Source organism: Colletotrichum abscissum, assembly GCF_030869225.1.
Source record: "Colletotrichum abscissum strain IMI 504890 chromosome Unknown Scaffold_130.1, whole genome shotgun sequence".
In the NCBI taxonomy this organism is placed as follows: domain Eukaryota; kingdom Fungi; phylum Ascomycota; class Sordariomycetes; order Glomerellales; family Glomerellaceae; genus Colletotrichum; species Colletotrichum abscissum.
The window spans coordinates 1-12,615 of record NW_026850022.1 but is presented as its reverse complement, the minus strand read 5'-3'; the positions used below and the strand labels follow the sequence as shown (position 1 = coordinate 12,615).

Below are 12,615 nucleotides of genomic sequence, written 5' to 3'. Positions count from 1 at the left end.
ATGGATGCCAACCGCTGCCCGCCGAGCCGATGATGGCTTCTCAAAGTCCGGTCGCGTGGAGATACGCTTCTTGGGAGACAATGTCGGACGTCATCATGGGACGACACGTACGAAGAGCACAATGTGCCTTGTTCGAAGAGACAGGTAGTCTGGAGCCACGGTGCTGACGATATGAATCTCGTCATTGGCAATGGCGTGAGCTGGGCTGCTGAGTCGCCATAGACGCGCTGGGAGAAGTCATGGTTTCCATATGGTGAGCGGCGCTCTATCACAATGCCACAGGAGTATCCTGCTAATGGAACCCAAGATCAACCTGCTGAGACAAGACGAGCAGTGCTGCCCCGCCATCTGCCTGGCGGTCAATTGCCCTCACAACGGGCTGACCAACGACACGTGGTACCCGCCGCTGAACAGGGTCAGAGAGGATATGAACAGCACCGCGGGAGACCGGTTCATCGCCTACATCATGAGCTGCCTCTGTGGGCCCTTACAAGGCAAAGAGTTTGTCATCAAGGTCGCGGCGCTTCTGGCGTGCCTGAAAGTCCGGGAGTCACCAGATGAAGGTGACGACGGCCCGTCGGACAATAGGACCAACCTGTTGTTCGAGTTTGATAAGGCACTGAACTTTGACTTTGGAGACATGCCCATTGCCATCAAAGTGCTGGAGCAGGTCTTGATGCTTGCCGCTCGCATCTGGGAAATCGATGCGCCGGAAGACGCTGTTCACCCCGGGATCTTACCGGCGACTTTCGACCTCTGCGACGATTCAGTGTCAAGAAATATGCTCAACATGCACTGCTGCGTGCGAATCTTGTTTCCCGACACCCATGAGTCGACCATGCACCGGACACGGGCAGTCTTCCAGATGAGCTCTGCAGACCCGGCCGAGCTACTCCTCGACACGCTCAGCGACGACGAGCTGGAGTCGGCGGGCCACCCCATGTGTGACGTGGATGATGATATGTTCAACGACGAGGACGACGAGCCTTCCCGTTCTGACATTGAACCTGGCGAAGGCTCAGACCTGTCGGATACGGGGCGGTTAGACGACGAGCACGGCGGTGCCGAATCCGATTTTGTGGAGGGCTCAGACGTGTCGGATGAAAGCTATGCGTCTGACGCAGAAGATGACAGCGACACAGAGTAGTACTGAGTTTGTCACGTAGGAGGACGCAGGACTTGCTTAGAGGTGAACAGCCCGGGTGGGCTTCTCCGACGTAGTCGTAAGTGTCGGACGTCATTAATAGCGCTCTTTGGGTCCTGTTTGTATATTTGGCTTGTCCTCGTTATTCGGTTCGTATCCATCGCCCGCAAGGGTTCCCTGAGCGTTAGCACGATTGATGGAGGATGCTGGTTCCATGCCTGTTTGGTTTGCTGGGGCGAATATCGGGATAAACGTAGTGTTGTCGAGGAACTCGGCGTGGCGCTGGGGCGTTTGATAGGACATTGGGATGGAGGAGGACGGTGTACCTCTGTTCATAAAGGCGACGCAGGACAATCCCCCCACGCCGCATCTCAAAGAACACACCTGTACGGTTTTTAGTCGGCCCGTAATCCGGAACGGAGCAAAGAATCGAATCTTGGCACCAACTGGGCGATTGACGAGCATGTGTGTGGGCCGTGTCAGCGCTACGCCGGGCGAATCGCGGCCTGAGAAGCAGCACAGCTCTCACCATCTCACAAGGCGACTTCAGCCGGTAACACCAGACGTCGTCCAAAGCGGTCCCGACTCTATCGAAGTCGGCTGCACGCTGTCACCTAGATCTCACCCAACATCCATGATACTGATTGTTCGACGCATTCAACATGGATCAGTGCCGGGATGGGCTTCCAGTGGCCTGTACCAACAAAGGATGGATATGTACACAGTAGTGGTTCCATAAAAACTAATTTGCGTTTCTTGCCGCGCGTTAGTGACTTGAGCGCAACGTTGGAGGCCCTCAGTGGGGGGTACGGTCGCAACAGACCTGACTGAGGGGTATCTGTCGGGCAGGGTCGTCATACTGTGCGAACCGACTTTTGTCTCGTCGTGTTGCTAGCAGGCACTCCGATGTGAACACGCGCCAAGAATGCAAGCAGGGTTCCTCGAGGAGCGAGAAGTACGGAGTACTTCTATAAGCACTGCTTGCAACAACTCAAGGCTGTGGGTGAGGTATCTGTAGTTGATCGGAAATTAGACGTTCTAGACTGATTCTTGCCCCTGTTGAAGCTCTCTCCGTATGGGTTCTAATTCAATGCAAAAACTCACGGCAGTGATCCGAATACTATAGAAGTGCGTGCCTATTGTCCAGTTAACCTCACATGTGGAGATACCGAAGCTTGCTTTTAAGCTTGACGGATGGTGGTGAAGCTTATCAGAATGTGGGAGGCGTGAACGAAGGGTCCGATCCCCACGTCGAACAGCGGGTGAACGACGCTGAGAGGAGCCAACAGCAGCACGGCATCGTCAAACACAAACGATCAGTAACACATCACTCTCAAAACTGGCACCACTAGAGCTCCTCTGCTATTTGCTTTGGTGACACGACCGGCCCCCTTGCAGCGCTGTGACATGTCTCATTCCCCAACCTCGATGGCGATGCTGAGGAGACGTCGCTGGGGTTGGCAGTTCGCGCTCTGGGACGCGTCGTGACCCCATGTTGTACAGCCACCTCGACTGCTCGAGGCCGGGATGGCGTTGGGGGGCATGATCGCTGCAGGCGGGGCCTGGTCTGGACGACATCCATATGGCGGTACCTTGGGCGCAGGGTGGCCGAAGTAGCTCGCTCTTGAGACGAGGTGGCGGCAAGCACTTGCTAGCCTACGCACTCAACGACCACCCCCCTAGATCGTCGGCCCAAAGAGCCAGGCGAGTAGTGACGCCGACAATCCGTCTGGCGGCTGCGCCTTATCGTATTCGAGTTGCAGTGCCGTCGTCGTTTACCTCACTCTCTTCGCTGCAGCGTGGCAGCCTAGACTAGCGCCCGTTACGGGGGCGGTGAGCTCATTCCCATCTGATATTGCCTGTATGCTTGCGCTTAGCCCCATGTCGGCGACGTAGACCAGGCTTCCGGTTGGTTTGGCCATCGGCGCGTTCACGACCCCCGAAAGGCCCTAGAAACTTTTGACGGGCAGCGAAATGCATGTCTTTCCTCAGTCCACGCGAAAAGGCTGCACGCTGTGGCATCTGTCCGCTGCATATGGCGTGGGGGGCATTTCGTCCATGGACAGACTGGGCAGGTCACGCTGTGCATGCTGCGGTGGTTACGCGCGGATGCTAGGTCACCATGTTCAGGCGTATCGCTGAGAAGAGCTTCCACCGCCCTACGACGTACACGGGGTGGTTGAGGCGGCGCGGGGGCCGCCCGCTTCGTTAGCTGCGGGCCACCCTGCGGTCCGGCGTTCGCCTGGCAAGCAGCCTGACTAGTAAGTTCCTTGGTTCTCACGAGCGTGAAGGGGGCAGGGAGGCCGCCAGCAGCTTCCGCAGATCCCCGAGGTCGCGTCAATCAAATGGAGCAACAGGTGGCTATCGAAGCCTATCCAGATGAGGATTCATGATGAGGTTGCGATATATCTGCCCACACGGAGATGAGTCGCGGCGACGCCCACGGGCCGTGAAGACAATACAGCCGGCGACGGATAGTCAGGCAGAAAATCCAGTCGAGTGGCTTATGTAGCATGTACTTAAGAGGTGCCTCGAATCTGAAGCGCCCATCCCTCACAAGACAGTGATGTCTTTCCGGAAGAGCAAGCAAATAGACTGTATGGCTCTCAAAGCGTGGGCGGGCCATTGATTTGTGACTTCCAGAGCTTGCGCCTCAAATCGTCCGGCACAGCCTGTTTAACAACACATGAAGAGTACACTTTGATCTCTGGAGTCTTTGCCGTTTTCTCATATATCGCGACGCAGTGTCTGCCTCCGTGCTCTTCGACAGCCTGGCGTAAATGGGCCAAGACAGTGACCAACTTGCGGAGGTCGGCCTGGTGTCTCTCCTCCCAGTTTGTAAACCGAGCTGCAACATGGGTGATCTTCAGCTGCTCAAAGGTTCCATTGGCGTGCTGCCCGATGATAAGCCAAGGCGTCCTGCCAAACCAGAGCTGTGGCATATACGCGCTTGGGCTCTTAGGCTTGATTGCCGTCTTGATTTCTGCCGCCGTCGCTTGAGCCATCGACGGTTGCGTTGGCAATTTGGGGCTAGCAGCGACCTCCCCAGGACCGTCTCCTACTGCTAGCCGCCCCATTGCACCTTCCAGCGGCTCGGAGCAGCTACCCTCGCCCGTCTTCTCGTAGCATGCGTCCACCTCAAAGCGTACCACGCATGCGAGATCACCTAGCTGGTATCGAAGAGCCCGGTGATGTGCCGTGCTGTCTTCTAGACCAGGTGGGTACGTCGTGAACTTGCGCTCGAAGTTCCTGCCCCACCCGGAGTTCTTGGAACCACTGATCAGTTCGCGGGCGGTCCTCTCGCAACGCTCGATGACCAGAGTTCGGTGGACGAGGTGTAGGTTGACGCGAAAGCTGTCTTGACTTCGGCCCGCAGAGAAATCGAGGAGCTTTCTGAGGCTGTTCCGGTTCACCAGGACATCAATATCATCAAAGCGAAACGATGGGTTCATCGATGCCGTAGCGCGAAACAACGGCGCGAACGGAAAGTCGGGGACGCGTGCTGCATTCTGGTCCACGAAAAAGGTGCCTCGATCCTTCGGGATGGTAACCGGTAAGGAAATGTTCTGAAAGACTGCTGCGGAACCTATTGATAGTTACTCATGTGTGATGTTTCCCCAGGCGCTTCAAGCTTACCAGGTATGTGGATCTTTTCATCCTGGCCAAATGCCCAGTTGTAGCTGCAAACCAGTTCGCAACGTGAAGCGCTAGAAACCGAGGCCTCCGACGGAACGAGAGAAGGGTGATCAATGCTATGAATCACCTGACGATGCACATCCTTCCACAGCCAGGCCTCAAGACGATGCTTGCCGGGCCGATGAGATCGTGGGCCCCTGTGATGCTGTTGCTCGCTGGAGTGTTGTTCCATCGTGTGTGCCGCGCTCTCTGCGGAGATCCTAGGGCAAGGTAACGTGGTGTTATCGTAGGCTGGGAGGCCAGTGCCCGAGGAGCTGGCCACTAGGCTATGTAAGTACTTTGGGAGACTGCTCGCCCAGAACAATCGACAGGCATTCGGTCGGGGCAACCAGACTGGCGCTCTCAAGGTGCCTGATAGGGCTCCATAGAAAGCGTCATGACGGAGAGGAGTTCGGAAAAAGATAGCTGCGGCGTCAGTCTCAAACGTTTGACGGTGCATACATACCTCGGGCTCACTCCGATTGGCCCATCAGGAGGCGCCCAAAACGAGGGCCTTTTCCGAGAAATCCTGGAGACATACCGAGCGACCCGTGAAGGATCTACTTGAGAGATGTCGTTTCTTTTCCTCGAACCAGTGTGCCGAAAGGTGCATAATGTACTGATATTCCTGGAGCAGAACACTCCCAAATTTACGAGCTGGTTTTTTCAGTCATTCCTGTCGTCACCTGAGATGTTCTCCTTCACGATTACCACTGATGATTACGTCCAGGTAATGTCCCGTCTCTCCAATCCGTGCAAGATCACCCTTATTGACCAATGACACGCTTGAGGTAGTTCTGTTTGGTGATATCACGATGATAGATCACTTCACACAAGCCACATTATCCCCGAGCTGCGAAGCAGATGCAAGAAACTGCTTGTATGAGTCTGTATCGAAACCCGGCATCACCATTGCGCGAAATCTACTGTGCCACTCGAGGCGACCCGGCCATCATAGCGACAAGGACAGTATCTCACCTCTGCCAAAGGAGCTCGGATACCCCATGCGCCGCGAGACCGGAGTCTATGGAAAGCCAGCCATCGGGGGCGTGCGGGTAACTGAATACTATCGAGACTAAATGGGGAGAAAGAAGCTTGCAGCTGACTGATCTCGTGAGAGAAATTTACTTGCCTATGTCACAATTGGCTCTTAGATTCACCGATCCTTTGTAGGCTTGAAGGACCTCGAAGCAGGGTCGTTGAACCAGCGGACGAAGGTCGAGTATTCCTACAGAAAGTCGAGGATGACTCGGAGTCAGGGCGAGAACAGCACTGGAGCAATTTTGACCAACGCGATCGCAGGTGACACTGAGGAAGAGGATACCGTCAGTCTTCGGCCAGGTCTACTGCGATCTAACGCAGGGCTTCTTTGACAGTTGATTGGGCTTTCCGTAGCCACAACTTATCCATTGTCACGTTTTGCCGTTATTTCCCTTCTCCGGACCCCCTTTGTGAGGGTGTTGACGCCGCAATGGCTACTCAAGATGTGGGATGGATGAAGCAGGGCTCCCGAGTTGTGCAGCGGCGGTGAGCAGAATGCTGCAATCGTTCTCACAAGCATCACAGTGGAGGAACCGCAACTCAGCGACACCACGGAGGAGATGGCCATCAACAACGCTTGGCGGGGTCAACTCGCTCCAGATCTTTATGCCACATCCAGCCTTTAGCGCATGGAGCTGCCCAGACACATTCCCTCTCACGTGGCCGAAGGTCAGACAAACACTGACCCTCGCTTGCCGAGACAAGGAGACGAAGTACGGCGGTGGCTACGCTGTGTCGAGCAAGAGACTGCTGGTGGTAGTCGTTGATCAGGGTTCCGTACCCGGGTTGCAAAGCGGGGCGGGTCACGGGTGATGCACCCCCATTTGAAAGTGCTTACTTGCGCCTCGACTGGGGTGAACGCAAGCGCCACTAGTTAGTGTGGGAATGTGCTCTGGGCCCTCTGTATCTCACAGTCAGCCGCACCACGTGGCATACTCGGAGCGGGCGCCACGCTAGTTGGTGACCAGGGGCGGTTTAGCGTCGCCAAGCACGTTTGACACATACTGCCGTCGTCCAGGGATTGGACAAGCCCACGAAATAAGCCTGCAAGTTCACCTGATCTAACAGAGCGTATCTACCCGGTGGTACGTGCCTCTTGCCCAGGCTCCACTGTCCTCGGTTGGTCGACTCGTGGCTATGGAGGTCTGATACGGACGTTCGGATGTCATAAGCAGGCGGCCCCGAGGGATCAGAGTCGGGCAAGGTATTGGGGACTTCTAGCACTCGGTGGTTTGCCGCGCTGGACGTATACCGACCAACCATGGATGTGCTGTGGACTGCGTTGCACATACACACCTGAGTGGGTCTTCTTCTTTCCTTTGTGTGCACGACCGGTTTGGGTTCGTAATCGATCGTAATGGCGACAGTCTTGGATACTGCATTATAGTCCCTATGTCATTTTCTCTTTTGAACAAACTTCTCGATGTTTCGAAAGCCAAAAACTGTGGAGGGGGTGGCATGAGAGAGTGTAAACAGTAATTGGGCCAAGGAGGTATTCTTGGAGACATCCATCTTCGTCTCTAGATAGCAGACAATGAAACCCCGCAGTTCGCAGATGTGCGGATTGACCGGATTGTTATCTAGTGGAGCAATCCGAGAGATGGAAGTATGTATCGTTACAGTACTGAATAAAGTCGATTCCAATTTGGGGAAAGTGTGGCCTCGGAAGACTAACCAGCATATGAAACCTCGGTGGAGATGTATATACTCTCGCCGACTGATTTGATTGACTGCAGATCGTTCGTGTCCTAGACGCTGCCGCCGTCCTTGCTTCAGGCCAGTCGAGGTGGTTGTATACCATCCCTTTAGGGTCCATCCTCGATTACGACCGGGTGGCGGGAAAGAGCGGTGGGAAAGAGCGGTGCAGCCTGTCAATGAGAATAGGAAAGCATCAGTGGCGCAAGATATAATTGTCATTGTCCCACCTCTACGGTTTAGTTCATCGCGGGCCTCCACCTCGTGATTCAAACGCAACTAGGTTATGTTCACTGCCTGCCATGTCCACACGCGATACATCAAGCCTCAGCACCCCGTTCAACCCCGACCCTTCCATTTCACACCTGAATGAATCCCTAGAGGGCATTCCAAGGTATCTTTTCCGTGTCTCGGACCCCTCTGCGCTCGGAATAACGACTGAGACCGAGGTGTGCTCTGAGGCCGCCAGGATCTCGCCGGAACACCTACGCGACCTCTATCAATTGCCATCACAGCAGGCTGCTCAGCTCCTCAATACTCACTTGTGGGGGAACTGTTCAGATTCCGGCCTAGACAGATGTAACCTGGTATCCTGGACCAGCTCTCTTCTCGTAGCCCTCCAGCTCGGCTTCTTTTGTCACGGCCGCAGTTGGAACCCTCAAGAACTGTCCGAAATCAAGGTTCTAGTGATCGATACTCGACAATTCGATTCAAGGGTTTTCGCTCGCGATCTGCAGGCTATTGCCGCTTTCAAAGATGAATCCGAAGTAGGAACCAAGCTCCGCTTACTTTATGAGTGGCGCAGCAGCGGTCGGTTCTATCCGGCAGAATACCTCTCGCAAGGGAAGCTGATCATCAGCCCTGAAAAGTCTTGCCAAGTATCCATGCAAGAACTCGTCAATCGCGGTATTCGGAATGTTTGTTCTGGGTTGGGCAACGATGCACACTGGGATACATGGGCTATACGGATCAGAAATCTACGGACCGAGCTTAAGTCTCAATCGCCGCCAATACGGAGTACTGAGGTTCAAGCAGCCATCAACGTGGCAAAGGCTTTTGGGCATTTTGAAATACCTGGAGTCATCATGCTTCTCAGTCTTACCCCTTGTGACTTGTCTAGCGGCGGTGCGGCAATCGTCGAAATGCTTCTCGGAGCATACTCCAGTAAATTCCCAATGAACGAGCATGTCACGTGCAACCAAACACAAACGCTGACATCTAGGGCCTTTTTCAGAGCAAGCCGTTATTCGACATGTTTCTTTCCCTTGGTTCATCCCAGGCGCCGATAGTGAAAGGTTGCCTGAATTGGAGAGGTGGCGAGTTCTGAGCGACCGTATTGGAAGGCACTTGACGCTGAACATCGATCAGTTAGCGCTGAACATCGATCAGTTAAGGCGAGAGTCGGAAGGAGGGGATAGCGGGCATGGTCAAGCAGATGACCTGGCAAGTGGTTTCGCAGGTCTTGCAATCCAATCAGATGACGTTAGCTGAAAGAATCGTCTGAATAGTCCGCGACGAGAAAACAGAAGTATTGCAAGCTTCGCCAGGACATCTTATCTCGCTGTCGCAAGGTCTCAAGTAGCGAAAGAATGGAGGCAGGAAGGACGGATCGAGGCAGTCTTCACAGCTCCAAAAGTCGGAAACTCCTATTTGTTACATAAAAACGCCTTTGTTAGTGCTTTTTCCTGGGTGGGCCAAATGGCATTACCCAGCTCAATCAGTCCCGGACCAAATTCATCAAGCACTCCGGCCACATCTCGCTCATCTGCATGGGTGGTGTCTCGATATTCCTCAGGTCCCTTGAACGTTGCGTCGTTCCATATCTCTTTCCACTTGGCCACTGCCTGGGTCGCTTGGGGGCTTTTGCTATGGATGTCTGAGGCCACCATGTAGAACGACGAGCGCTTTGCGTGAAACCTCTTGGGCTTGAATAATGTGATTGTAGAGAACTTTCGAGAGGTGTAAAAAAGCATGATTGTGTCCCATTCCTCAAGCTTGTGGAGGAGGATGATCATGGTCCCCCCCGGTTCCGTGTGTTCAAGGCCTAGAGCCAGTTGTGTTGACACCAGCCGGCAAGCCTCTCGCTGTTCCCGACACTCTGGTCGTTTTTGTGTCCGGAGCACTTGTCCATCGCAAAGAACGAGGCGAAACAGATAGTGAGGCGCAATGTTTCGTGGAAGGAACTTTCCGCACTGCTCGTTATTGGCTAGTCCCACACCCATATCCATATCTTCAGCCAGCATCGTGATATCAAGAAACTTGAATTTCACTCTGCTGTCTCTCCCCAACAGAACTCTATGTCCTCCCTCCGCAAGAGGTAGAGTGAACGCCAATACTTGAGCTTCAGGACACCATTCAAGTGCAGTCGCGAGGAAGCCTCCAGGGGCGGCGCACATGTCAAGAATCCGCGGCCGTTGTGTGCCACGGCTTATGACTGAGAATGCGTCCGTCGCTGTGTGCAGCTCTTTGGCAATCTCGCGCATCATACTGAAGAAATACTTGGCAACTTTTTTACTCGCGTGATCGGCTCGTGATTGTTGGTTTTGAAAATGTCGGTCAGCTTTGGGACTCTCCCAAACCTATCACGCAACGTCAGCATCAACCGTGCAGGCCATGTCGGCGCGGGAAACTTACGCGTTGCTGGACTTCATACAATTTTCTGAATATCGGGGCGTGATTCATCAAGTATGGAATGATTAAATCGGAAGGTTTGGGGCTGTTATTGACACCATCAGATAATGAGCCTGGCTTCCCTACCGGCGATGCCATGGCAAAAAGGCAGCAGCTGCTGTTCGGGAATCTTTCCAAGCTGCGAACCTCTTCGAGATCCGTGGACATCTGCTGCTGTACGACTTGACCTCCTTCTTTGACGAGATGCCTTTGTCTTTTGCTTGTTAAAGCATCAGGCCATCATACCGGTCAGCTGGCTTATGCGCAAGACTGCCTATAGTCATTGTTGGCATTGCTGTGCCGTAAGAAGCTTAACCCACCTCGCCTTCTCGCCAATCCGCGTGCACAGAATATTGTAAGTCAGCTCGCTGTCTCGTGGCACTCATCTATTGGCTTATGGGTGAAGACACGGGTTTGAAGCTTGGGATTTCTGGTTGGACGCGCAATGGCGGTTCTCCAGGTAGGGAATCTTCAATGCATGATTGGTACATGTAATAGTCAAGGGCCATCAGTCCAGCGTTATTGCTGTGATTACTTGCGCGACCTTATGCAGTGATAACCCACAGGATGCAGAATAATACCACTCTTGCATCTGATCGTCGCATGCTTGGTATCGCTTCGAGGAAGTGGAAGAAGCACGCGGTATGGCGAAAGGATCCAAAATCGCAGAAAAATTACAACTGCACTATAAACCTTAGAGAAAGCTCGGTATGTACTGCCTAAGCTTCCACCTTTCGATCTTGAAGCCGGCAGCCATGATCCGTCTCCGCCACTCGCGATTCTGTGTAATGCTATCAACCCTACGAGCAACCGCAACAGTGACAAGCATCGGCAAAGAGAGCACATGTGGAATTGGAAACCGCCCTTATGGGCTTCCGGGGGCAAGCATCCAACCGCTGCGTCAATGAGGGTTTGACCGGCTACGAGTGCGCTAGTCTGCCATCCGCACTCAACAGCCCCCGCCCTCGGTCAACAGTGGCAGCAAAACCCCGTCATCCGCGGTTCGCTGTGTCGTCTTTACTGCTCTTGTGCGTCGCCGAGACTGGTCTCCAAGCGGGCAGACGTAGACCTCATCTGCAGCCTGGTCATGGACTGCCACTCTGGTGGGCTGCAATAGTCTCCTATGACTCCAATCCATCGACGCAACCTCGGGAATCTGCTGAAGCTGTTGGCGCGTTCCCTGCCCTTGTACGCGCTTGTATGAACAAGGACCTTACCAGTCAGGCGAACCAAGTGCTCGATTCTGCGGGGACTGAAGTGCAGGCATAGACCTACTGCGGGGGGGCTCGGGGCCCATACGCTATCTTTGACGTGACGTCCAGGGTAGCCCGCGGCTAACGAATCGGACGGCTCCCCGCGCCACCCTGGCACATGTACGCCGGAACATGCTGGAGGCTCTTTCATCCGCCTGGTGTCACCTCATTTGTCGGGGCCAGCATCACCGCAGCCCCATAAGCCTAAGCACCGCAGCATGCACGGCTTAACCTGCCTGGCGCTTCCTCGGACGGAACCTCCCCCACGCCACATGCAACGAACAGATGCCACCATGGTCAGCCTTTTCGCGTGGATTGAGGAAGGGCTTGCACTTCACCGTCCGTGTCAAAAACATTCAGGGTCTTTCGTGGGTTGTTATCGCGCCGATGGCCAAACTAACCGGAAGCCAAGCCTGTGCTCCCGACAGGGACCCTCATGTGCTATGGAGCTAACCGCATGCATACATGCAACATTGAGAGACCCCATAACGGGCGCTGGTCTAGACTGATACGCTACAGCGGAGAGTGAAGCGAGCGTGTCACGACACTGCAATTGGGCCACGATACGGCGCAGCCGCCAGGCGTACCGTCAGCGCGTGCCACTGCTCGCCTGTCTCCGCTATTTGACAAGCGGGCTTAATGGCGTAAGGTGCGCAAGCTAGCAAATGTTTGCTGTCACCTCGTCCGAAGAGCATGCTACTTCGGCCGCCCTGCGCCAGAGGTACCGTCAGGCTGGCGTTCGTTCAGGGTATGCTCCGGCTGCGTTGACCAGGTGCTCCAACGCCATCCTGACGATGTGTCCAAGTGTGCCAGCCCATAAACCTGTGTTGGAGCATCGTTGCGAGGGCTCATGGCAAGCGATTTGTGTCGCTATCCCGGCCTCGTGCAGTTGAGGTGGCGGCATAACACGCAGTCGCGACGCGTCCTAGATTGCGAACTGCCAATCACAGCGACGCGTCCCCTCAGCACTCGAGGGAAGAGACACGCCACAAGACGACAGAGGCCGATCTTGCTGCCAGAGCACACTGGAGGGTCTCGAGTGGTGCCTCTTTCCAGGATAACGTGTTGCTAGTCATTGCGTACGAACACGTCGTGCTGCCGTTGTCTGCACTCAGCGTCGTTCATCCGCTGTTGACG

At 54.6% G+C, this 12,615-nt stretch overlaps 4 protein-coding genes across 4 annotated transcripts; 2 read left to right on the top strand and 2 right to left on the bottom strand.

Moving 5' to 3' along the window:
* Nucleotides 1-295: 295 nt before the first annotated feature.
* On the top strand, nt 296-1,147 carry CABS01_16695 (uncharacterized protein; the record flags this gene model as incomplete). Its single annotated transcript, XM_060550025.1, has 1 exon — nt 296-1,147. The coding sequence occupies one exon, from the start codon at nt 296-298 to the stop codon at nt 1,145-1,147; it is 852 nt and encodes a 283-aa protein (XP_060404050.1).
* A 2,603-nt stretch (nt 1,148-3,750) lies between these two features.
* CABS01_16694 (uncharacterized protein) lies at nt 3,751-5,012 on the bottom strand (the record flags this gene model as incomplete). The annotated part of the gene is made up of 2 exons (XM_060550024.1): nt 3,751-4,730; nt 4,781-5,012. 2 exons carry the CDS (start codon nt 5,010-5,012, stop codon nt 3,751-3,753), a joined length of 1,212 nt encoding a protein of 403 aa, XP_060404049.1.
* Nucleotides 5,013-7,857: 2,845 nt separating this feature from the next.
* Nucleotides 7,858-9,046, top strand: CABS01_16693 (uncharacterized protein; the record flags this gene model as incomplete). The annotated part of the gene is made up of 2 exons (XM_060550023.1): nt 7,858-8,719; nt 8,790-9,046. The coding sequence occupies 2 exons, from the start codon at nt 7,858-7,860 to the stop codon at nt 9,044-9,046; spliced, it is 1,119 nt and encodes a 372-aa protein (XP_060404048.1).
* Nucleotides 9,047-9,201: 155 nt separating this feature from the next.
* On the bottom strand, nt 9,202-10,324 carry CABS01_16692 (uncharacterized protein; the record flags this gene model as incomplete). Its single annotated transcript, XM_060550022.1, has 2 exons — nt 9,202-10,134; nt 10,190-10,324. The coding sequence occupies 2 exons, from the start codon at nt 10,322-10,324 to the stop codon at nt 9,202-9,204; spliced, it is 1,068 nt and encodes a 355-aa protein (XP_060404047.1).
* Between the last annotated feature and the right edge of the window lie 2,291 nt (nt 10,325-12,615).